The 25820-nt window shown below is 40.1% G+C and overlaps 1 protein-coding gene across 9 annotated transcripts; it reads right to left on the bottom strand.

Annotated features, from left to right (window-relative positions):
• Positions 1–6033: 6033 nt before the first annotated feature.
• On the bottom strand, positions 6034–24648 carry LOC118242428 (uncharacterized). 9 transcript variants are annotated; one of them, XM_081698310.1, is made up of 5 exons: positions 24076–24648; positions 13572–13635; positions 11324–11399; positions 9220–9339; positions 6034–7700 (listed from the first exon to the last, which is right to left on the bottom strand). In XM_081698310.1, exons 1-5 carry the CDS (start codon positions 24177–24179, stop codon positions 7630–7632), a joined length of 435 nt encoding a protein of 144 aa, XP_081554436.1. In that variant the 5' UTR covers positions 24180–24648; the 3' UTR covers positions 6034–7629. The 9 variants fall into 9 exon arrangements, 1 of the variants encoding a protein (XP_081554436.1); XR_014117355.1 differs by lacking the exon at positions 24076–24648 and adding an exon at positions 21500–21638 and having other exon boundaries at positions 6034–9339; XR_014117354.1 differs by lacking the exons at positions 11324–11399; positions 24076–24648 and adding an exon at positions 13817–14050.
• Between the last annotated feature and the right edge of the window lie 1172 nt (positions 24649–25820).

The raw sequence follows: 25820 nt of genomic DNA on the forward strand, positions 1-25820 counted from the left end.
CACTGAACGACTTTCATACAGCAGTGGACAGCCACCATGGTTTTTTGCTATAATAACTGGACATTTCTGATGAGGTTAAATGTTTACAATACATTTTAGGGATAAGGTTTTAATGCCGCAGTTTTAAAGATGTGTCATGCAGAAAGGTGTTACCTCAGTCCAGACTCCGAGGAAATCCAGATTCCGAGGAAGTCCAGATTCTGAGGAAGTGTAAGGATTTTTGTGCTCATGGGGCAGATTGATAACACATATTTCAGATGTGTGGTATAGGGGTGTGTCACATCTGAACAGGAAGCCCAGCTGGACATAAGGACTTTAATCTTGAAGAATGTGCATGTGTGTGTGTGTGTGTGTGTGTGTGTGTGTGTGTGTGTGTGTGTGTGTGTGTGTGTGTGTGTGTGTGTGTGTGTGTGTGTGAGTGTGTGTGTGTGGGTATGTGTGTGTGCGTGTTTGTAGTGTGCAACTGAGAGTCTCACATCTGTATATATTCATTTCTCTCAAACAGTTTTATCTGATAGCAGGCTTTTCAGTATATTGTGAAAGTAAGACACCCACCATTCAAGAATGTGCCAAGGAAGTGGTCATATATCAGTGAATATCCTGTTTTCTACATATCCTGACTAGCGTCCCAGTCTGGGCTGCATATGGCTGAGTGAAGTTTTCATATTCAGATGTTTCACAAAAGTATAACCTGGCACTTTTTCGTCACATATATCAGTCATTTAAATTAATGTATAAACACAGACAGTCATGTTACTGTTTTGCACTTGTTTTTGAGCTGCTAGTTTGAATAAGTCCAACATGTCCATTTGGTAAAGTCCCCGCTAAAACAATGGTCTTTGTTTCACAGTTTGTGCTTTTCATTAACAGAGATTGAGTCTCATTCTGAGCCATAACCGTGACATAACCCTGACAGATAGCACAGGTGAACGAGCTATTGCTGGTCATAATAAAGTCATAATGAATGTTATGAGTAAGATACCTGATATTAGCACTAGCCTTACCTGTTCAGGACTTTTATTTATATATAAATGGGGCTATGCAAATATATAATTGTGAGATCATGCCGGCAAGCCCTGATGATTTAATGAACCATACATGGACAAATCAGTTAATCTCCACCCCATTAAAATAGCATTCAGGCAGCATGCCACGACGGAATATTAGTTGCTGTGGTGACTGTTACTGGTGTTAGATAATCATGTGCTTGGTGGAGAGAAATCTGAGCTGTGAATCAGTAAGTCAGGTAGGTGATCTTTCCCCCCAGCAGGATAGGGCTACAGCTGGGTAACTAAGGCCTTATCAATCATTTATCCCACAGGAAGCGAGCTTCCACGGCAACTATAACACATCACAGTCAACCACAGGTCCGCTTACCACTGCTACAAACTGGTATCCTTCACGCTGATCAGGAACCCAGAGCAAGGCCAGATATTTGGGTGTGTGCAACTCAGGCCTGAGGAGACTGAGGAGTCTTTCACTCATGCAGACTTTCTGCTATACTGCTGGAATCAGTTTGCAAAATAAACACCAAAGGAGATGCTGCTATTAAAGTAGTTGGACCATACATTGTATCATTGTTTGCCTGGATTCCCCATTTTAAATGTTGGCTATGTTTTCTTCAAGCTGGTTAGGTTTTCTAGTTTCTGTATGATCTTCCTTTTTAAAAGGCTCTCTATGGTGGCTTCAATTAGGTAAAATGAGACAGATCAGCTCTCGTGCCAATTCAGTTCTTTCCATAACCCCAGAGGCTGCATATCGGGACAGACAGCATTTTTGACGGGAGGTGCGGATGCGTGGTGCATCTGCAGTTTAATTTCCTGCCATCTTAGAATACTGGATGGCCCTCATGTAAAATTCACTGCTGAGAGAGCCGTTCTTCAGGGCAAGGTTGTATCAGTGCAATGGTCTTGCTAAACTGGCCAATGATAGCAATAATAACAACACACACACACACACACACACACACACACACACTTACGCACATGCTTTGTTTGACTCTGTCTGCTGTTTGCCCTATGAAGTCATGACTATCCATCTACTACCTAGTGTTCTGGAAACAGAGTGACCTCTGCCATCCCCAAAGACTTTAGCCTAGACCATGAGTGAAACCTTAGCACTGTCTATATATGTTGCAGCCTCACGCCCCTAAGATGGATGAGGTGTTTTGCTACATACCACACGTTTGTGAGGGGTCTGACCCCAGTAATGCAATATCCATAGCACTCAGCTCGCAGAACGGAATCTATTTAGCCGCTTAGGGAAACGAAAAGCCATTTGAAATCCCAAAACATCTTCGAGATGTTGGATCATGGCATGTTGGGAATCATCCAGGACAGGACAGAAGACTTAGCCTTAGAATAGAATAGCACACCGTTTTTTTAGGCTTGTTGCCTTGGGTCCTTGAATGTGGGTACTGAATGCACCATGGACTGGCATATCTGAGTGTGAGCAAATTGATGCAGTCTGAAGCTAAAGGCATTTGTGTGCTTGGCTGGGTCTGTTACATCTTTACAGAGAGAGAGAGAGAGAGAGAAAGTTTGAGAGGGCACAAAAGAGGGTAAGAGAGAGATACTTAAACTAATTGGTACTGCGAGAGAGAGGAAGATGCATATTTACTGTCCAAAGACAGTACATTTCAGCTCAGGAAAAAATGATTGGGGGATCTGGGGAGAGTCAGGAAGGGTCTTGTGTTTACCTTTCTAACGCCCTCCTAATAGACATGAAGGACACAGCATCCAGCTCTCAACAACCAGCTCGCAGATTGTAAATCAATAAATTAATGATATCTCTTTATGAAATTTTATTCTAGCCATATTAACAATTTATGTTTAGGTAACAAAGTCAATTTTAACAAGTAATAAAATCCATTTTACTCAAGGAAACATAGCACAATTATTATTATTATTATTGTTGTTGTTGTTGTTGTTGTTGTTGTTGTTGTTGTTAGAGTAGAGAATGGAGTCCTGGATGCCTGGCCCACCGACCAATACTGGCTATCTGTAATGGAATCTGTATTGTATTCATTAATATTTTATGTTTCTATGTTCATTTGTTCCTGGTAAAGGCTGTCAACGCACTTGACCAGAAGAGTAACTGAACTGTAAAATCGGAAGGGCAGACTGTCACCCCCTGCTTTGGAAGACACACAGACCCAAAGCAAAAATCAGAGCTTGCTATGGAAAATCTGCAACCCAGTTTAGGTGTGCAGTTCTGGACTTCACTTTAAGATGTAATGATAGACATAGACTAAGGGCAAAATGTGTAGCTTAGCGAGGCAGACATATAATAAGTTCTAGTGTAAGGTGAATGAATTTAAAGCCCACTTAGCTGCAGAGATCTTTCAGGCTGCAGTCTGAGCAGCAGTGAGAGTGGTGTTCCTATTCAGGCATGGAATGTCACAGTTATGCAGCCGCATAATGCGTCATTCAAACACATGCCTGTTACATTCCATACTTTAATAAATCTAAATATATTCCTCAATGTGTGGTCCTTTCAACAGGATATATGTTGACATTTTCATTATTAGTGTTAGTGTATTACTTTTTTTTTTTCCAAGCATCCTGGATCACAAATCGATGAAAACCATAAATGAAAATGGTGGGGATTATCTCTGCATTATCAGGATACATCTCTAAAAATTCACCCAATACAAATATACACAGAATTTGGGCACAAGTAAAGGACCATTCTGCACATCACATAGAAATAGAACTTGAGGTACCCAAATGTTCTTCTTTTGTTCTGCATTTACAGCATTTGTCAGATGGCCTTTTCCAGAATCACTTACATATTTATCACTATGGCAGTATGTCCCCGCTCTGGTATTCAAACCCATGACCTTTGTGTTGCTAGCATCTTACTATAGTTGTAAGTGAGAAAAAATGACTCCCTTAACGAGCATAATTATCCAGTGTTCAAAAGAGTGATGTATTCTTGGATCACTCTTCTGGCCTCAACATCCACTTAGATCTAACAAATGTATCCTCGTTGTACCCAATCTACATTTGCATGGATTATAGGCATACAGCAATGTGCATATGAGCAAGAATCAAGAGACACACCTAATTTAAAAGGTTTATAGAGACTGGGCTGGTCTGTTTATATACTTATTGAATATAGAACTTGTTGCCAAGATGCTCATTCAACTACTATTAGTATTCTATGCATTTATTCTGTCACACATGCATTCTCGAGATCTGTGCATAGAGATCATGCAGTAGATCAGCAAATCAAGTGTCCCAAGTATGAATGTGCTTTTTAATTGGTTTCTTTGTAAAAGATTCATGCCTTTGCCTGCTTTCGGTTTGCATGTGTTTTATGTTGGCATTCTTTAGTTTAGCCATGGTGGTGAAAGTCTTAAAAGGGCATATAGGATTACACACTGGAACCAAAAAAGGACCTAAGATCAGTGATCAAAAACCCTACTGAGAGGACAGAGCAGAGGAACCAACAGAGAACAGCAGGGGGTGAAGCAAGCTTCCCTGCAAACCCCAGACATGCACCAGATGTCTGTGAGAAAAATACAAAATAGAAAGACAAATATGTGAGAGAAAAAGCTGGAGAAACACTGATATAGGGCTTACAAAGCGAATTATAATGACTTGGCCTTCATCACAGTCAGGCAGATAGTTTGGAAATGGAAGAAATTTAGCTCTGCATTGTAAGATTTAGGAGGAATCTCTGCTGCAAAATGTCAGCGTGTCTGTCTGTAATCTTAAACACAAAACAATGGGTCATCATCCAGAACATTCCAGTGACAATAATCCATAACACTGAAGAAAAAAAAAAAAACAACAGAAGAAATTTGATAGGGTCCTGCCAAAATATGTCATGACTCCTTGGCAACACTGACTAGCAACTTAAGGAAGTTTGTGGTTTAGGACCCTGCCAATGAAGAAGGCAACACTAAGTGCAAGATCATTTCATCAGTGTTAGTAAATTCAAGATAATTTCATCAATGTTGCTAAGTACAAGAACATTTAATCAATGTTACTAACACAAGATCATTTCATCAGTGTTACTAACACAAGACAATTTCATCAATGTCCTTGATAATGATTTAGGTGTCTTTCCTATAGAAGTGGATACAGTTAAATCTAAATGAAAGTTTGCAATAAAACATCCTAGCATCCTCCCTGGAGTCTAAAATAGACTTCAGCTGAACCACCTATCACACCCTATTATCATTTAACAAACCTGAGCCAGTTGACTGAGGTCTGAAAATGCCTGTACATTTCCCACTCTGATGAACTGATAAAGGCCTTTGGACGAGTGGAAAAATGCCTTCAGGATTACATTGCAAGTCCAGACACCTTGATTTATCAGTGCTAGACAGTTCAATTACCTGGATGACTTAAACACGCTGCAGCCATAGTCGTCAAAAGCATCTGGGTTTCTTGGATTACAGTGTGTAGAGTACTGTGTGTAGGAATTACAGTGTAGAGATTAGTGTGTAGAAATTGCAGGGCTAATTGAGGCAGCGAGAGACGAGAGAGGGCATCCCGGTTTTTAGCAGGTGCGTAAACCGAGTTTCTGAAGTTTCTGGTCTCGCTCAGGAGGTTTTAGAGACAATCCTGCTCCAGTGACACCATCATCTCATGAAGGACTTGAGCATCGGTGCATGAGATGGGCAGAAGTGTACGAGTTGCTTCAAGTGTCTTAAAGCAGGAAGATCCATCCCTAGTATCCATCTCTAGTCATGATCACCCAGAAATATACACCATGCTGGCTTGACTATAACAGCAGTTTGACTGTAACAGTAAGTTAAGTGTGTTGTAATCACATATATGGGATGGACTAGCAGTTACTAATTCATTTCCTGTTCAGGAAGGCAGCCTCCTTCTGTGCAAGAAAGGGCCAACTAAGGTAAAGTGATTAGTAATGGATGATGGAACAGTGGAATATCACTTACACTCTCCACTCTTTTCTATTCTGCAGACTGAAGGGGATATGTTGGCAAATGTAAACAAAAATAAAGTATATGACCTGTGGTTGGCTTATTCATGTCTTCCATATATTGATCAAAGATTTTAGAAGCTATCCAGTTGAACTGAGGGATAAAGTGTAGCTCAAGAAAAGACATGACATCATTATGGGTGACATCATGATGGATAACCCAGCATGAAACATAAAAAATGACTATGATTATTACACTGGGTTCATTTGTTTAATTTTTTCATTTGTTGTAACAGAAAATGATCAGTGTACTTGCACAACAAGCAGACAGAATAGATCGTCAAAATGTAATGTTATATTGGTGATTTTTGGGGCGTGCAGGAGGAGAGAATGGATGGATCAATATTCTTAGTATTTCCCAGATCTACAATAGTCAGATTTTCGCTCTTCTTAAAACAGCAGTGCTGGGAAGAAGTGGAGGCCCAGCAGATAGACTCTGGAGAACACCTGTCTAGCAGCGGCGTGTCTGGCAGTGGAGGGCAAGCCAAAGCCACGGGGCTTTCAGTCTGAATACAGGGCTCTGTTCCCTGTGCCAGTCATCACATTCCAGCAGAGGCATGGCAGAGCAGGGGGCAGGAGACAGCCCGGTGGCCGCCAGGCCTGGTCAGGCTCCCACTCATCATACGGCAGGCCACTTGACAGCCAGCCTGGACTCTAACAAGTCCACTCAGTAGAGGGGCAGACATCCAATCATTCACACTGTATTACACTGCACCACAATACATATCACTCCACAACACTGCATTTCACTGCACCGCATTGCCCTATGCTGCACCACACTGCATGGCACTGCATTACACTGCACCTTGCTGCATCGCACTGCAATATGCCACAAGCATTTTCTTCTGCTTTTCTTGGAAGTAGGCATGAAGGGACATTTGTTAAGGATAAAATCATGATAACTGGATATATGACTTTCTTTTTTCTGGGACATTTAGTAAGATAGAACCTTCTGGTTGAGCAAAGCTGGATATATTTCCTACCTCACATACAGGATATTCCGTGCCATATCTCACTTCTGAATAGAATAGAATAGAATAGAATAGCCTTTATTGTCATTGTACACTGTATGGGCACTGATGTAACTAATGCCAGAGACTTTCTCTGCAGCTAAGAAAAGTGAGATATTCTTTAGAAAGCTGTTTCAGAGCAGATGTTTTGGCATTCACATGTATGTAGATTTTATATTCTATGATTCCCCCATGAGTGTAACGCTGCTTCCCCAGCAGCATTCTGCTGGTAAGCATGCAGGTGCTAATTCTGTTCTGCTCAGCTGCACTCCTTCAGAGAAGCAGCACTCCCCAGCTAAGTGCTTTTCCCACTGACATACGCAATCCAAAAGAGGAAAGGTTTGATAATGAGCAGATGTGTTGAATTAGGTTAACATGAGCAGGGAAAACTCTAAAGCGATTGTTATGTGAAATTGAGTAAGAATTATTCCATATAAACTATAAAAAAAAATAATAATAATAATAATAATTTAAAAATGGACAAAATTAAAAATGAATTGTTGCTTTGAAATCTTCCGATTTTAGGTCCTAATCAAAGGGGAAATTATACAAAGTTGGAAACTTGCAATTGCCCTTGGTTTCTTCACTTCTGTATGGAGCTGGGTTCATGGCAGCATCCCCTACAGGTTGTTTCATGTTACTGCAGGGAGCCAGAGCTGCTCTAAGTCAGCATTCTATTATTCTGTTGTGGTGAGGAACTCCATGTTTTCATCTCCTTCAGATCATCAGCAGCTATGGAAACAGTGAGTCATCCAGTAGAATCACACTCACACACACAGACAAACACACACACACACACACAGAGAGAGAGAATGGTCCAGCAGGGATGCTCAGAATAAAGTTCAAAGCTGTAGGACACTGTAAAATATATCATGTTTCACATGTAGTAGAACAACTGTTACTATTACATAACACACTTAGGCCTAAAAATAGAAGCAATTATTACATCAATACCATGAAATGAGGCAGTTGCATGTTGTCCAACTGACGTGTGCTAGGTACAAACACACTTAACTATGACGTACATTAGTCAACTATAATTTACTAACCATTATCTTAAAGACAGAATACACATTGAGTTACTCAATACGTAAACTGTGTTAGAGGATAAAGTGACAAGAATAATTAGAAGAATCTGAAAATGTTTTTTTCCACTTTTTTTTATTGATGGTGCTTTAGTAACTGTGTCATATTTATTAGTTTAATTGAATATCTAAGACGATATCTATTGTTTTATTTTAATGTTTATTCCATATAAACCATTCAATTTGGAATTATAATCCAAAAGTTTACTTAATGATGTTCCCCAAGGGCATGGCCCATGGGTGCGTGGCCTGTGGGGGCATGACCTGTGGGGGCATGACCTGTGGGGGCATGGACTGCATGGGTGTACTCTGTGTCAGGCTGAGGTTGTGGCAGATGGACAGTTTGGAGTGAGTCTGAAACATTTGCTTCATATAAATGTGTGAGACCATCAATGGGGCAAATGACTGTGCCTGGTGGGAAGGGAGTGTTTTGTTTGTGTGTGTGTGTGTGTGTGTGAGAGAGTAACTGTTGGTGGGCATGTGACTCAAATAGCTTTAGTATTCAATAAGTTAAGAGGAAAGAATCTAACAATCTATTATTTTAGTAATGAGTGTGGAATGTGTCCGAGAGCATGGTGTCAGGTGTCTTTGGAATATAAAATCTACATACATGCGAATCAGGTGTCTCTCTAATATCTGTGTAAGCACTTTGAATTGCCACTGTGTGTGAAGAGTGCTATACAAATCAACTTGCTCTGTCTTTCCCATTTTTCTATGTTTCTCTTGCTTTCTCTCATTCATTCTCCTTTTGTATTAGCATTCATCTCGACCCCAGCTCTTCTCAACCACATCTCCTGCAGCTTTGTCTGTTCTCGTCTCATTTTTGGCCCCAGAGAAATAAATTTTTCATCCCAAAAAGCTATATTTACACTGAGATAGATAGATAGATAGATAGATAGATAGATAGATAGATAGATAGATAGATAGATAGATAGATAGATAGATAGATAGATAGATAGATAGATAGATAGATAGATAGATAGATAGATAGATAGATAGATAGATAGATAGATAGATAGATATCGTACAAGCCCCTCTTTTTTGTGGGGCTACATAGTGTGTGTTGGTGCACCAGTACAGGAAGCAGCACAGTAACAACCGCATGAAGAGTGTGAGTGGTGATCTGCAGAGCTGAGGAGGGTGAGGGGCATTTTCTCCACCCACACCTGGGCTGGAAGGTCTCTGCCAGCATGTGGTCACTCTGCCATGGAGAGAAGATTTGTGTGATGAATCAGAGGTTGGTGCTCTGTATATGCCCACGTCAACACACAGTACTGGGGTCCAGCCTAGAATGAACCATACGCACACAGAGTGTCATCTTCTGTTCGATTAGCATGAAAACAAGTATGTCTAAGTAAAGAGGGTTTGCTATATTAAGTCCTTTTTGAATGTAACAATTATACACTGGTGCATACACACATATGTGCAGGCAAAATATACACACACAGTTCTACACGTAGCCATGAATAATACATTTACATGAATGCATTCTCACCAGGAACAGGTGTAAAAGGCTGCAGCATATGTTTTGAATGGTCAAGGGAGTCAGTGCTTATGGTATCAGTTGATTTTATGAGCACACTCTCAAGTTACAGACACACCCACATACAGCACTCTGTCTTGGCCTCTCAGGAGTGATAACTGTGTGAGACCAGGAGATCTGACCAGTTGTTCGGATTACATTCACTTATGGTCCAAGACTCACTCACATGCTTACATTATGATCCAGAAAAAAAATGGAAATTACAATGATTTAAGTCTGTTATGACCCGGTCCAGGCTGTGGGTGTAACCAGCAATGGATATGTAATGTAATCTTCAAAAGATTACAACCTGGGTTTCTCTAAATTGACTTTCCAATTGCAACAGCTGTAAATGTGCATTCAAAAAAACAAATTTTTGCTGAATGCAATTGGACATTATTCACTACAACTGGAATAAAACTAGTTTATGGGACTCCATAAATAAAACTGGATTAAGAAGTTTTACAACACTTGGCAACTTGCCATCCACTGGCACATAAATAGTCTGCATGGTTTCCAGCACAGCCTGTGCTTTTTCCCTGTGACCAGGCGAACAGATGCCGATCACAGAAACATTCCTGCTTCCACTGAGAGTGATTGTCAGTGAAAAGTCACTTTTGTGTGAAGCATGGCAGTATTCCCACCCCCCTTTATTTTCACATTCCACAGTTATGGTTGAACCAAAGGCCAAAACACAGAAGGGTTAGAACTATCCTCACCCAGAGCAAATCAGGAGCTCTCTGTGTCAAGCGCTGACATTTTTAACGATGCCTCCTGCTCTTTATACCCTCTTCCTCTTCAGTCTCCCATCCCAAAATGTTACCCAGACTCAGTCGAAGCTCTCCTGACAGGCTTCCAGACTGTTCTTCCTCAGCTATTTCAAAATGATGTTTCTCTTCAGAAGAATAGAGCTGTTCATTTTCAGAGACAGAGGACAGAGAGCGGGAATGAGGGGCGAGTCTTTGTGGAAACTGCTGTCTGTCACACCACCCATCCTGTACTCTGTCGTTCTTTTTTTTTCTCTCGCTTTTCAGAAGACAAAGAGGGACGGTCAGGGAAACAGAGCCGTCAGTGTGCTTGTTCTTTAACCCCTGTCCCAAGCAGGTTTTTCAAAAGAATAGACTGAAATAAATCATTAACGACTCTATTCACAGACTGAAATTATTAGCATTTAACCCAGTCTATAAGCTGATATCCTGTACTAATGATGGTGAAATAAAAAAATGTAAAAACCCACTAAGACTGAATAATGAAAACATTGTTTTTCAGTTGTGGGCCGTCCCTGTTTCCACAAATATTTAGTAATTCATTCTTGAAAACAGAGATCAAAATTATACACATATATTTACATCTGATAGTACTGAAACTACCATTCATTAAAGAGACATACACTGATGATGTTGTCAGGTGTTGGGCCTGATTAGAGTGCAGGTCTATCCACTGTGGTCTTTAGCGCTTCAGTTCAGGGAAGATGGACAGACAGGGTACCAACAGCTGGGAATGTCAGCTAAGCTATGTGTATATACAGTTAAGGAGAGGACACCAGCAGCTCCTGTGTGGTGACACCGTGTCGTAGTTCTCCTCTTTTAGAATACAGGAATGCAGCACTACTGACGCTCTCTCCCACATGATTGCAAATGCTATGGGTGTTGCTCTTGACTACTACTATGTATGTTTGTACTATGTACTTATTTATGTAGTTATTTTGTCTGAAATAATAAGAAGAAGATTGAAAGAAAGCCACCTACTGAGAAATAGGTGGGAATAATAATCATCCTCGTCATCATCATCATCATCGTCATCGTCATCATCATCGTCATCGTCCTCATGATAATAGGCAGCGATAGAGGGATCGAAGCACCCTTGTGAGTCTCTGACACAAAGCTCACTGGACATACTAAGCTCCCCCTGGGGCTATGTGGCAACCCGATTTTGTTGCTCCTTTGACTTTTATAAGAAGTTAGAACTTTTGATAGAACTAATTTTCTATACAAACTGGAAGAAAATATGCTTCGATTATAAGCTTTACTGCCCAAATGCTGAAGGGGGTCATTAACAATGCTCTTTGCTAGAGTGCATCATACTTGGGAATTGGCCCACACACACTTGTGCTGCCAGATTGTTACTCAACTTACTGAGCCACAAAAGACACTGAAAAGCTGAGTTTTTTCATTATGGTCTAAGAAACTAAGAATATTTTGTATTTACATAGTTAGAATGTGTACTGTTTACAGTACTAAAACCAGATTTAGATGAATGCACTCTTCAGTTACTGACATGTATTTAGTAGGAGTCCAAAGACAGGAATAAGTGTCTTACTAGTACTGATTAATGTGTTGCAACCACATAGTCTCAAAAGGTCAATATTTTGATAATTATTTAATTTCAGACTCTGTAGAGCATTTGAACACCAATTTTGATGGTATTTCATGAAAATCCCTGCACTATTTTGGAAAAAAAAAAGTGGTTTTTTGCAACCAGTTGGCAACTGCAGAAAAAATATTACAACCCTTGTAATTGCAAAGTTGTCAATCTCTCTGGAGTGCATGATTTGAATCTAATTTCATGTTCCTTTGATAAATCATGTAAGAGATATGCTTGTATTTCTACGTAAACTCAGCAGTAGCGCCCTTTGGTCAAATGTATTAATATTTTGGAGGCTTGAACAAAGTCCCTTTCTGAACATACCATGCAAGTTTCATCACTGGCCAATGCTAAGTCTGATGACATTTAATTGGCAGATGGCAGTCATGTTTTAGAAGTTATGACATCATCAAGTATCCTGATAGAAGATCGCACACAGATGCCACAAGCAAAGTTTTGACTTGATCACACAAATGGTGGATGAGAAACAGTTTTTTTGCATATTATAGCACCCCTTATTGATCAACATTGGCCAGTTTGTATCTGTCATATTCTCTATCAGCTTATCAAATTTCATGAAGATTGATGAAAGCATTGTTGAGATTCAACTATTTAAGTAAATTAAGCTGTCTCCAAACTGGTGATTGACAAATGACAGCCACACGGTTTGCAAATTTCAAAGTATTTTTGGTGAGTACTGAGGTTCATACTCTTGCAAGTATTGCAAATTATCAAAAAATCCATCTTGGCTAAAATTTAGCGGTGGAGCTTGTGGAATTCCGGCAAAGCCAAGGATTCATATTTTTTCTTAAATTTTGAGTCTATGACTTAGGCTAAGCTTGTGTAGTTAAGGCCAATTTTAATTTCTCTATGCCTTACAGTTTGGTCTGCATGATTATTTTAAGGGTAGAATCAGAAGAAGAAAAACCCTAAACAAATACAACAAGGCTCCAGTGCCTACAGTGCTTGGATCCCTAATAATAGTTCACCCTTGAGAATGTACATTGATGACATGCACATATTCTGTGATGGAACAAACCTAGGCATTCGGTTTCTGCATCCCAGAACATTCTGAAAATGTTCATGCCGAGTTGAAATCTAAACTTCTTGCAATGTTAATTCTACACCAGTAATCAAGGCTCAGTGGAATCAACCTCCAGTGCCTTAAGGCACAGTGGGATTTATTATGCTGTGATGCATTAGATGTCATTCAACACTGAGCACTGCAGGCTGACCCATGCTTGGATTCCACTGGCATCCTATGTGCCCACAGCCACATGTAGTTTTATTTTTTGCATGCATGCTCTCTCTTACTAGGCTACTCACTCACTCTCTCTCTCACTCTGTGTGTGTGTGTGTAGGCTGCTGTCTCTCTCTATTTCTCTTTAGCTGGCACTCTCTCTCTAGGTATCTTTCTTTGAGTGGTTGTCTCTCTCTCGGTGGCTGTTGAACTCTCTGTCTCTCAGTTGGTTGCTGTCTGTCTCTGTAGATGTCTCTCTCTCTCAGTTGGCTGCTGTCTCTCTCTAAGGCTCTTTCTCTCTGTAGATGGCTGTCTCTCTCAGTCTGTCTCTCTCTCAGTTGGTGGCTCTTTTTATATGCTTATGGAGTGAAACTCTAGCTGTCAAGACTCACTGGTTGAACACTGTTCTTTACCAAGATCCAGAGAAGAGCAGGCCTCCCACAAAGACACTCCTTCCTGGAGAGAGAAAAGGAGAGAGAGAGAGAGAAAAGGAGAGAGAGAGAGAGAGAATTTCTGTAATATGAGCATCACGTGTGAAGTGAGGAGTTTCTTGCCTACCAGTTAAAACAGTCACAGCTGTAGCATGTGCTGTAATACCTTGCCAGGGTGAAACAAGCTAAATGTATGTTATACTTACATCAACCACATTTAGCAGACGCTCTTATCCAGAGTATGACAGTACTGTGCTATCTTGAACCCATGATTATGGCTTTGCTATCACCTCTGTAATACCATATGCCTCCACCCCAGATCAGTTTTAGCTTCACTCTATCTTCATACAGAGAGGACACCAACCCTGGGGCAGATGGCCTCATTGTACCCAGCCCTGATTTGCCCCTCTGATGTGCAGAAGTCTCATATCAACACTACAGCTGGCTCCCTGCTCCCAGCAGGAGCACTAAGACCCCTTTATGCAGTTTAGGAGTACAGTATCCTAACACAGGGAACCACAGAAGCCTGGAGGTGACAGTAGCTAAGAGCAGAACAGCTGACCTAACCCAAGCCTAAACTGTGATTGGTATATGCCATTCGGAATGGAGTTACACTGAGTGGGATGGATTTTATTTCTTTGAAAACATGATTTCAAACCTACAGAGAGTCACAGGGTCACAAGGTCATGTGCAGTGACATCATAAATCAGGCCGTGCAGTCATGCTCTTCCTCCAGTGTTGAGACTGACCATAGAGACAGCAATCACATACAGATACACATACACCAAACACACATGCAAACCCCCCCCCACACACACACACACACACACACACACACACACACACACACACACACACGCAGCTCCCCGCCCCACACGTGTGCAGACCTGCAACCATGCCAAATATATGTGCAGACCCACACACACCAAACATACATGCAGACGCACATACGCCAAACATGTTTGCAAACTCACACATGCCAAACGCATGCAGAGCCACACAGACAAACACAGTTTGATGGTTGCTCTGATAACAGGGCTTTTCCCTCTATTTGCCTGCTAGCAGACCCAGGCTAAAGCACTGCAGAATGCTAGTGTGAAGAGTTCAAAGACTCAGATTTTCCAAAGCTATCACTCAGCATAGTGCAGTATTCTCAGATTTCCTAAGATATTGCTCAGCATGCTGTATTTTTTTTCATTTGATATCTAGAACACAATCAACAAACATTTTCTTCAGTTAATAAAAAGAAAATTATTTTGGCAAAGCTTCAAACAATATTCATTGGATACACAAGAATTGTAAATGTCTTTTACATAACCATAAGCAAACATTCATTACAAAATACAATTATCCATATATTGTCATGCAGACCTAAAAACACCATTTTAAACACACTTACCTAAGATATATTTTGCCAGTGAACAAACAGTAATGCAGTTAAGTCCTTTCATACAGGAAAAACTGAATGAGTGGAGGACCATAATTAGAGCAGGTGGTTCCAGACAGATCTATTACATATTAACACATATGTTGAATATAAAAATATTGAACAGGCCAAACTGACCTTCATTTGGAATAAAGAAATGCAAAGAGGAAATATTTATACTGACACCTTGTGGTCTGGATGTTTAAGCTATTCCTTACTAAATATATGTTAAACATGGCCCCTTCATATGGATCATAAACTGATTCAATTGGGGACTGCAAAGCACTTTGATTCTTCATGTTATGTGAGCTGCACTTGATATAAAAATGCAAAAATAATAAATAATTACCTGCAAAATATTTCTTGCTACTTTTTGGTGATAAAAATGTCTTATTGCTCCTTTAAATAGAAACAGTGACTAGAGTGACATCTGCATTTAGACTTATGGAAAGACATTGGAAAATAGTTGTAAACTGTGCTCAATACCACATATTTAATAGTCGTGATGCTTGTGCATTAGTGCAATCTGTAAGAGGAAGAGAACCAGGAGAACGTCATAGACCTCAAGGCTCAACCCCTGAAGGCTATGGTATGTTTTTGGTTCACATGTCTTTATCTTATGATGAAACATTTAAAATTTTCATTTTAATTTTAGAATTGTGTTTTGAAAAAAATAGGATATAATTTCAGAAAATGTGTTTTAAAAACTGAAAACATGATGTTTTGGGCTACAAGCTGATTCTATGTGGTGGATAGAAGGTATATGGAATATTTCTTATTTATGGATCAGGGAATTCCACCAATGTTTTGGGAATAAATGTGTAATTAGCTAATTCATTTATACTTGGAAAGCCAGTAAACTTGGGTCTCACGGTGTGGGTCTGCTTTCGCGTTTAGCACGCCTGGTTTACTGGTGTCTGCCTACTTTCTGCAGCACAAAGAGTGTCAACCATTCCCCTGCAGGGCAGTGCTGGGAAGAGTCGCGACATTGTCCTGCTAGCTGCTTCTCATCCTACTGGAATACCATCGTCCCACATCAGAACTGAGTGTGGTTTTGTATGAAAAAGAGAGAGTGAGAGAGAAAGAGAGGATGTGTTAGGGAGATAAGGAGTTAGAATGGTGAGGGAGGCACAGGAGAGAGATACAGAAAGAGAGGGAAAAGGAGGGATTGTGACCAAAAATACAGCATGAGAGAGTGAGAGAGAGAGCTCAATAAACGATGTTTTTCAGCCTTACATCTGAAATGAGAAATCCAGTTAAAGTCAAGCAGACATTTCCTGTTGGCATTAGACTTTGCTACAGTCCTTCCATCTCTGGCCAAACGACAACCTGAACAAATGTCAGCAAGACCGTGTCAGCCAGGGGCTAGAGGGACCCCTGGTCGGAGAAAGTCAGTAAGAAGAGGAGGAAAGAGAGTTAATATGGAAGAACTGAAAGTGTTCCACTTCTCACAGGACACCATGAGGACGGGACTATGCCCCACCACTCTGCAGTCAGCAGCCAATCAGAACACATGCTTGTGACCAGCGATGTGTGTTCTGTCTGTATATGCTGTGTAGACACACCCTGATTGTACAGGCACTGTGTGTCCTGATGTTCTTAATGTGCAAGATGAAGTGCACTGCATGCAGTGATAGTTGACTTTACTTTCCCTTTGTGGATTCTGGATTCTGAATGTAAAATCCAGAGTGGGTGCCAAAATGTTCAGGGTCATGTTAGCAAGAGAAAATCACACTAGTCATACACCTTTGTGTGCATGCTTGATCAACTGAGACAGACAGACACTCCCTCATTCACGCACACATATACACACAGAAACACATGTAAACACACATGCACACACACACACTTGCTTGCTAATTTACAAGACTTTTTTTCCCCACACACTGACAAGTAATTTTTTGTACTGAAATAATTAATCTACTTCTCTTTGTACTGCTACATTAGATTTTTATTTCTCCAGTATTAATATTATATAAAAATTTCCAGTACATGGTAATGCAATTTTTCTTAAAAGAATTGCATTTATGTGAGCGTGCAAAGTTTGTGGAGTTACAAATACATTTGCTGTAATCATAATAATAATAATAATAATAAAGTACACTATATACAATAAGGAGAGAGAAAATTATTAAAAAGAAAAATTATTAAAACCTAAATATCTCTCATTTGGAATTTCAGGTGATTATTTAATGAAACAAACATAAAATATAGAGCTGCAGATCAAACTTCTATCCTACTACATTCTGTCTGTCTCACTGTGCAGAGGCATAAGGTAACTAAATGAGTTAGTTTTCTTTTGAGGGGTCCCATGGGCCAGGTACTGGTACCAATGTCTGGAACTCCACCCTGGGCTGTGGTGGGGAGCCCTGGACAAAACAGGTACTGCATAAATAACTGGCCGCTCCACAATTCCTTTTTTTGTCACTTGCCTGGATGGTTCTCCTGTGTTTTCATTTTTTTACAGCAGAAAAAAATATATAGATAGATAGATAGAAGTATCTAAGATAGAAGCAGACCAGGTGATCTCTGTAGCTGAGACCATCCTGGCCTAATCCATCCCGGAGTGGCGACAAGTGCTGTAAATGGAAGTGAGTGGATGGAAACAGGCCTGTGGGTTTATTGTCCTCTTGAAACGATACTGCAGTAGGAAGTCTTGGCTGCTCGAGAGCTCTCAGGCTCAGAGATTTGCCATTTATTTGATTTCCCGAAGAGCATTTCTGGTATTCCAGAAAGTTCCTGCCTGCCCTGTCTATAGCTGACAGATTTTTCACAATGAAAACCACCAGTAGGACTAACAATGAATGCTGCTTTCTTTCAGACAGGAACTGGATGGAAACTCCAGTTTTTTAGTATAAACTCCAGATGATATAGTGAGTGTATGGGCAGGTATGTGTGCCTGTGTGAAACAATATGAGAAAAAAAGACAGTGAGACAGAAATGGAGAGACAGAGAGACTGAGCACAGCAGCGAGAAGGAACGGGGCTGCATGCAGCTTTGTGTGTGAGATGTTGAGGGGTTCAGGAATGCAGTTGGCCTTTGCTGGCTGTTCTAGTAATACGCAAACCATCCCTGGCATGCAAGGCTAGGCAGCCTCCATTACTTATAAATACACCCACTAGACAAGGGCTAGTGGGCCCAGAATTCACTGTGTGCCTTCACCGCTGCGTGCGCACGCGTGTGCGTGTGTGTGTGTGCACGTGCACATGTGCGTACATCCCTAAGTGCATGTGTACATGTGTTTATTTATGGGTAAAGAGAAAAACAAGCCCACGGAGGATCATCTTACAAGTGCCTCACAAGCCTGAGCACGAGCCTTATTCTCAACGCCACCATCCAGTATCACAGGATTATACAATGGCAGATCGATGAGTTGGGTTACCCTGGTGGGCAGGATGCCAGCTGAATGATGGACTCAATTAACATAAACATTCTAATTAGCAATTTTCATTGCAGAAGTATTCTGTCTGGGGCAGAGAATTCTTTCTCTGGGCATTGGATAGGTCATATGAAATGCAATAGGGAATTTGTATCAAAAATGATAAATGACTTCATTATTTTGGTTTCCTTAAAATATCTTGTTATCACATTCCTGGGTGGACTTTGGATCTTTTGATTTAAAACAGCGGTGTCTGCAATCATCTTACCCACAAGAATAAGCCATGACAAACTCATGCCACCTGGTATTAGATAAAGCACACAGTGAAAGAACTCAACCTTACATTTCCACATATATAAATGTGCAACATATATAAAACATACAATAGGCAGTGGATATCATATGAAATACACAGCTGAGGCATGTGTGGGTTTTTTTCTGCATGTGGTCTCCTGGCCATTAAAGGGTTTAAATAAGGCTCCACCAATCAGTAGATGCTGGAGTGCACATGTGGGCTGGAATCATGGGTTTGCTTCTAAAGCACATCCCTTCTGGAGCATGGGAGAAGGAGCCCAGGCCCAAACACACAGCCATGAATAAAAGACACCGCTTGTACAGTGTTTGGTTTACGGATTAGTTCTACAGTGCTTGGCTCTGTTGCAGATTTCTGCTGGGGATACACACTCTCAGCTCCCCTCTGTTTACGAGCCAGCCCAGTCACAGGATAATGCTATGGTAGTACTATAAAAGACAACCATTCTGGCTCCTATCAAAACAAAAAAATGCATTATTGATGCCACATCACTGTTTCTACTCAACAACACAACGAAAATGAACATTGGGAGGCAGGGGGACAGTTATCTGGATTTCTCGATGAATGACTTCTAAAATGTGATCTGATTTTCATTTGTCATCATATTAAAGTCTCATCTGACTGACAAACTCAGTATTTTACTGCTGTATCTTTACTGAACAAACCGTATAAACAAATTCATTCATAGAAAAAAAAATAGGTGAATATCAGAGCTGATTTGTGATCTGTATAATTTCTTCACTCAGTACAGAGCAATGTAATTCAGCCAAAAGAGTGCTTTTTATACGTCATGGTTTACTTCTAATTGGTTACAGCTCTAAATCAATCCTGTTTATGTTTTAGAAACAAACCCCACCTTAACTCATGCATGTGCACATATGTGCTTACACAGCTATGGCTTTACTGCTTTCTAGGGTCTAGCTTTGCATAACACATTTAATTGCCAAAAAACAAGTGTATAGTCATTCTGCAAAATATAAGGTACTGACATTTGATAAGGCTACAGAGGTGTTGTGCCTGTACTGAGACTGCCAAAATGAAAACATCAGAGAGGAATGTTGTCACATATCCTGATTCTTATGGCAGATGATTCTATTGTTAGAGTGATCGCTTTCTAGTCTTTAGTTACACAACAACCAACCAACTCATCTTACCAATGACTGAGAAAATGCGTTTAGTTATTTCTTAATCACAAACCTTCTGGTTACAGCTCTCTTGCTGACTGTTCTTTGGCTGAACTGATTTACCCAGTTCAAACAAATCACAGATTTCTGCAACTCTGTTTCACCCTTGAGGAAATGCACATTACATTCTCTAGTTGCTTAGAAAGTGGTTACACGATTCCTGAGTCACAGAGAAATAACATCCTAAAATTCACATCTTGAAGGTTGTGGGAAAGGCCTGCGAGGATGAAAAAATCACACCAAACATGCCATTTACTCCATTTCTGTCTTATCTTCAATTGTTTTGATGAAACATGGGTGAAAAGGCAGTGACACGCCTTTTCTATAAACACAGTTGTCGCCATCAGGCGCTGGACAGGCGAAAGCCCTGCATCTTAGCATCCATGAGGCATCTCAGGAAGGAAACCCGCGTTTCCCCTCCACATTCAGGTCATGGTCAGTACAGGTCAGGGGTGCGGCACGGATCTCCTCAATGACAGCAGTGCATACACAGAAAAGCATAGAAGACTGGCAGGCAACATGAAGTGCTTTCTACAAAATCTCCCTGCTCTGTAAGAAATCAATTTGGTCACCTTTTTTTTTTTTTTTTTTTAAATAGCATGGTAAAGTATTATGATATTTTATTTGAGTTTTTTATGCAGTTAAAATATCTGCATATTCCCAAACAAAGGATCCATTGTGGAATTCTGTACCAAGGAGACAAAAATGACCCCGTGCACTGTGCCAATGAAGGCTCCTTCCCATTTCCAAGTGATGGGCATCCCCTGCTAAAATTCTTAGACCATCTTCTCTACTTTGCACTTAGAAAAATCCAAGCAAAAAGTGAAAAGAGGCTTTACTTACCCAAAAATTACCCGTGTCCCGTATGTTCAAATTACACTCAAAGCCTCTGCAAAAGTTAGACCTGGTAGATCACTTTATCTGTCTAGATATCTTGGACCTATGAATTACACTGAACCATTGACTTTTTTGTGCAAATATTTGCAACAGATTAAGGGCAACACAAGATTAATTTTTACAAAAAAATTAGGTTGGTATTGGGTTGGTATTGTGTGGGTGATATTATCCTGAGCTATCTGGATCACTAACTGGATTAGGGGAAAGTATTGTTTAGTTCTTTAGAGGACCAAATTAGCCCTAGTTTAGCCAGCATAGCTCGTCAACTGATTAAACTGACTAAATAGTGATCCTTGTTGCCATAGCTACAACCTTTCTCTCTTCCTTCACCAGATGCAGCCATCTAAGTAAAATCAAAGCAATCAATGGTTTGCTATAAACTCAGTGTTACTAAGGAAGCTTTTAATATAAATGCATCAAAGATCATTAAACTGAAGCATAACACTGAAAATTAAAATCTCCTTTTCCTTTACAGTACAGGCAAGTTACAAACCTGTAAAGTTGCTTTTCCCTTGCAACAAACATCCTTGCTGCCAAGTGGACTTAATTGTGAGTTGTCTGCAGCACCAAGGTCACCATCAACCTCACCCACACAGTTCTAATTTGATCTGTTGGTGAAGACCAATCAAGTTCTCTCCAAACACCATAAGTAGCATTCTGATGAGCAAGTCCCGACTCCATAACACTCACCTCTTCTGAAATAGCAGTGACTGCAAAGAACAAAACTCATTTTCTCCTTGGTCTCCTCAGTAAGTCGGTCTTCATCTCTAAAGATATGCCATACCTACATAATATTATTTTTTACTGTGTACAACCACTTGGCTCTGATGTTTGCATGCTCTCCTAAAACACCACCAATGACTATTTCCCAAGAATGTGTGTTTAGGTCATGAATGTAATACACTGCCAACTTGTTTAGACAAGCTTCTACTTGACCTTGTAATCTCTTGAGAAGGTTTCTAATCTTAACAGTGCAGATTATAAGGTATAACATTCTGATGTATGGGTGACAAATCCAAGTCTAAACAGGTGTGTCAGACTTACTGCTCATTGTCCAAGTATTTTTGTTTTCTTTCAACAAAACACCTTTGATAAAATACTAAAACTCTACATAAATATCAGAGGAAACAGTAGATCTATGCAAAAAGCCTACAATTATATATTATGGGTCAGCAGTCACCTTTACTCTTAATGAATGTCTTGTTTTCTCTGATTCAACACACCTGATTAAACTCATTTGCTAATTATCAAGTCATTCATATACTAATAGGTTTTCATCTGAGCTACAGCTGTCATTATACCCAACTAGGTATTGCTAAAGGCTACTGAACATACATAGGAATAAAAGGGCTTAAATGATCCAGAATGGGAGTGCCATAGAAATAGAACCATGTTTCCCCGGAAAAGAATAAAAATAATTAGATTCTAAAACCTAATGTGAGTGCAAAAATTCAAACAGACCAGGAATCCGTAAAGAATGATAAAATGTATTTAGGCAGGCTCAGTGTATCGGGGTAAAGGCACTACTAACATCCATCAGCGCCCTCTTTTGGATAGTTCTAGGTTTTCACTTCACAGTCTTCACAAACATATAATTAGCATGTAAAATGTAACATACCTGTCATAACTGTTATAAGGTATTCATTAGGGATACCAATGTATGCTCCAAATGTACTAATATGACGCATACCACAGTAAACAATGACAAATAACTGGGAAATATACATTTTGAATTGGAGGAACGTATATATATCACACATGCACACAAAACTGCGTAGTTGTTCTGACACATGCATAAATATCTAAGTAATTCTTATTTATTTACATGTTGTAAGTTTTTAAATCTTATTAAATAGAGTATGGCATACATCATTCAACAAATTTGGTAGTGTGAAAACTCGTCTTAAAGCAGAGTTAATGTGTTGAACGTGATTAACTACCACTAGGCACTAAACTAGTGCACACATCTTAGAAAAGAGGTCACAGATCTGCCCTGGTTGTCATTTCATCACCATTATATAATTCTGATGAGCGGGTGTCATTATGGTTTACTGATTGTTATTGAAGGTTTAAGTATCATAGAAATACATCACTAACCTGGTTTTTGATGCACTGGTATTTATGCCCTGCTGACTTTTTCTACATAGTTGTTTTCTGGGAGGGGGGTTGGTAGGGTCATGGAGGAGGAGTTAGACCTAATTGTTGCAACACTGCTTTTGGTTTCATGTAAGACCATTTGATGTGATCTTACCATTAGAACTGTGCTTCCTAAACCAGTCTTCCAGGTCTTGGAAGCGGTATTCATTCTGAGCTTGGAAAGACTAAACCATTGCTATACTATTCAAAGACAAACAGAAACAGGTAAGTATTTATAGAAAGAGACATGGAGACTAACTAGACACAGGTGAAACTAATACTCAGGGGACTGGAAACAAACAGGAGGATTATGGGGAATGTAGTTCAATGGAGGCAGGTTGGTGGCTGCAGATGTGACAGTAACACTGCCAAGTTGACAAATATAACTCCAGGTAGAGTGTAACAAAATGACATTAACTCTGCAATCTACAGATGTAAAAAAAACAAAACAAAAAAAACACATACTGTTAGTAAGATTAAGCTCTAATAGCATTAATGTTTTAACACCTTGGAAAGTTTAACACTGTAGTAGTGGATTCCATATATGCACCGTTCTAGTGTTCATTAACACCTACACTGTTGAATTTGTTTTTGAATTTGCTGTATCACTTACTTGTTAAGAATGCTGTTTGATGCTCTATTATAAATGTTTGATTGCATATAATGTTCTTTATTTTATTTAGGAGTCCAACCAAATCTCATCACACACATACTGAATTTGACGGTTTACAGGCAGAATTACAGGCAGTAAGCCTTGCTGAAGAAGAAAGATTTCAACATTTTACGAAGGCCCTGCATACCCACACTGATTCACACAGAACCTTTACACACATATGAGCATACATGATACATGCGGAAGGTAGAGAGCACTACAAAAAAAAATCTGGTGCTCTCTGCTGAAATGTGGATTTCAAGTAAAAAGATGACCGTATCTGACAGTAACTTATTAATTAAACTTAATTTATCAGAACTGGGATCTCAAATCCTGTGCGCTTGTGTTCTAGGTGAGCACATCACAGACAGTGTTCATCAGCAACTTCTGAGGATTTCATCCGAGTGGAAAATCAGGGAGCAATTTGGGTAGCAGGTATGAATCTCAGTCTATCCAAAATCAAGATGGATGTACTTACCTTGTTTTGGCTATACACTGAATAAAGTCATAAAGGAAGTCATGGATAATGCAGACAGGAGAAGTCAGCTGAAAAAATGCAACTGCATTGTAACATTTTTCCATCAAAATACTAAGGCTTCACTGAGCAGCCAGCTGTCTCCTGATGTCTTCCTACACTCAACTTCTTACACTCCTACGTTTACAATGCTGGAAAACTCCCTACAGTTAGAATGCTGGATAGCATCTCTGAGCAGCGATTCGCTATATGCGAACAGAAGGAAAATATTTGAAACAGAGAAAGGTGGATAAGACTGCAGTTATGGCACTCAGGACAGTCAACACCATGGCAGATGGGAAGGGTAACCATGGTTACACTCTAGTGTTCTTGCGTTCTGTATTTGTTGTGATTTGGGGAGTGTCTGCATGCATGCGTCTCGTATTCTCTTTCTCTGTCCTGGGTCCAGCTGGACATCTGCGTTCCACTGATGACATTGTTCTTATAGTTAGTGGTGACACCTGATGGGATTCTGGACAGCTATATCAGGACCCCTGAAAGCACTGTTCTGGAGGCATCTTGGTGCTCACCCTTGCGTTGCATGTGGCTCAGCTGTTGGCTTCGTTTTGGGCTTTTGGTTCAGATAGTTCTGTTATTCTGTGTGTTGACCCTTATGATAATTTATAGTGACTTTTGATACTGTGTTTTGGAGTGTCCTGTCCTGTAACATCACTTGGAAACCTCTGTACATATTTATATATGACATTTCTGTATATATTTGTATATGGCTTATCTATATATATTTGTATATGGATTTTCTGTATATACTTATATATGGTTTGTATGTGTTCTGTGTGCATCACACCAGGTGTAGGGTGGACTGCTGATTACTTTTCAGTTTGTGGGTTTTGTCTGTGTTTTGTGGGTAGTCAGGGGGGCATGGAAGTGTCTTTTGGTTTGTCTTTTTGTTTTTCACCAGGTTATTTAGTGCCTCCTGGGTGAGTAAATTTTTTGTTTCTTTATTATTCGGCGTGGGCCCACCTGAAGTCAGTCTGGTGTGTCAGTGTGTGTATCTTTTCTACCACTATTTCACAATACAAACAGTTCGCTATACCACCCCTTTGTGTGTTTGGAGTTGTGATCGTCTGTTCCACCCTTACATTACTGCCGCATACACTCACAACCTGGTTCATCAGTCCGCCTTTTTGCCACGGGCCCTAGTCAGGGTTGTGACATCCAGTCTTCAACAGATACCTTTTCTAGACACAGCAATCTTGAACGGATGCAGCATAGCAGAAACAAGGGAGCCCTGAAGCTCGCTGAGAGAGGTACCCATCACTTTGAAAACATCAAACTAAATCTGTCATTTACAGTTAGCAAAGCACTGGAACCTAGATTTAAAACCTGCATGCTGGAAAAGTACTGAGAACCAGAGAAATAAATCATAACCCATATCAAGCAGCTACAACACACAATACGCTGAAGTCTATGAAGACTTAATCCTACAAAAATACACTGCAGAAGGGGACCTATCAGAAACTCTGAATCCAATTGAATTCTGTCAAACTAAAAATGGGTTTGAAGGACTGCCTGTAGTTGCCCACAAATATCTCATCCTCATACAATAATAATAATAATAATAATAATAATAATAATAATAATAATAATAATTGTGGGCAGTGGTAGCTGACTAGTAATCAGAAGGTTGTCAGTTCAAGTCCCATCATGGCCAAGCTGCCACTGTTGAGCCCCTGAGCAAGGACCTTAAC

This window comes from Electrophorus electricus, chromosome 15 (assembly GCF_041902795.1).
Source record: "Electrophorus electricus isolate QZ-2024a chromosome 15, ASM4190279v1, whole genome shotgun sequence".
NCBI classification, from domain to species: domain Eukaryota; kingdom Metazoa; phylum Chordata; class Actinopteri; order Gymnotiformes; family Gymnotidae; genus Electrophorus; species Electrophorus electricus.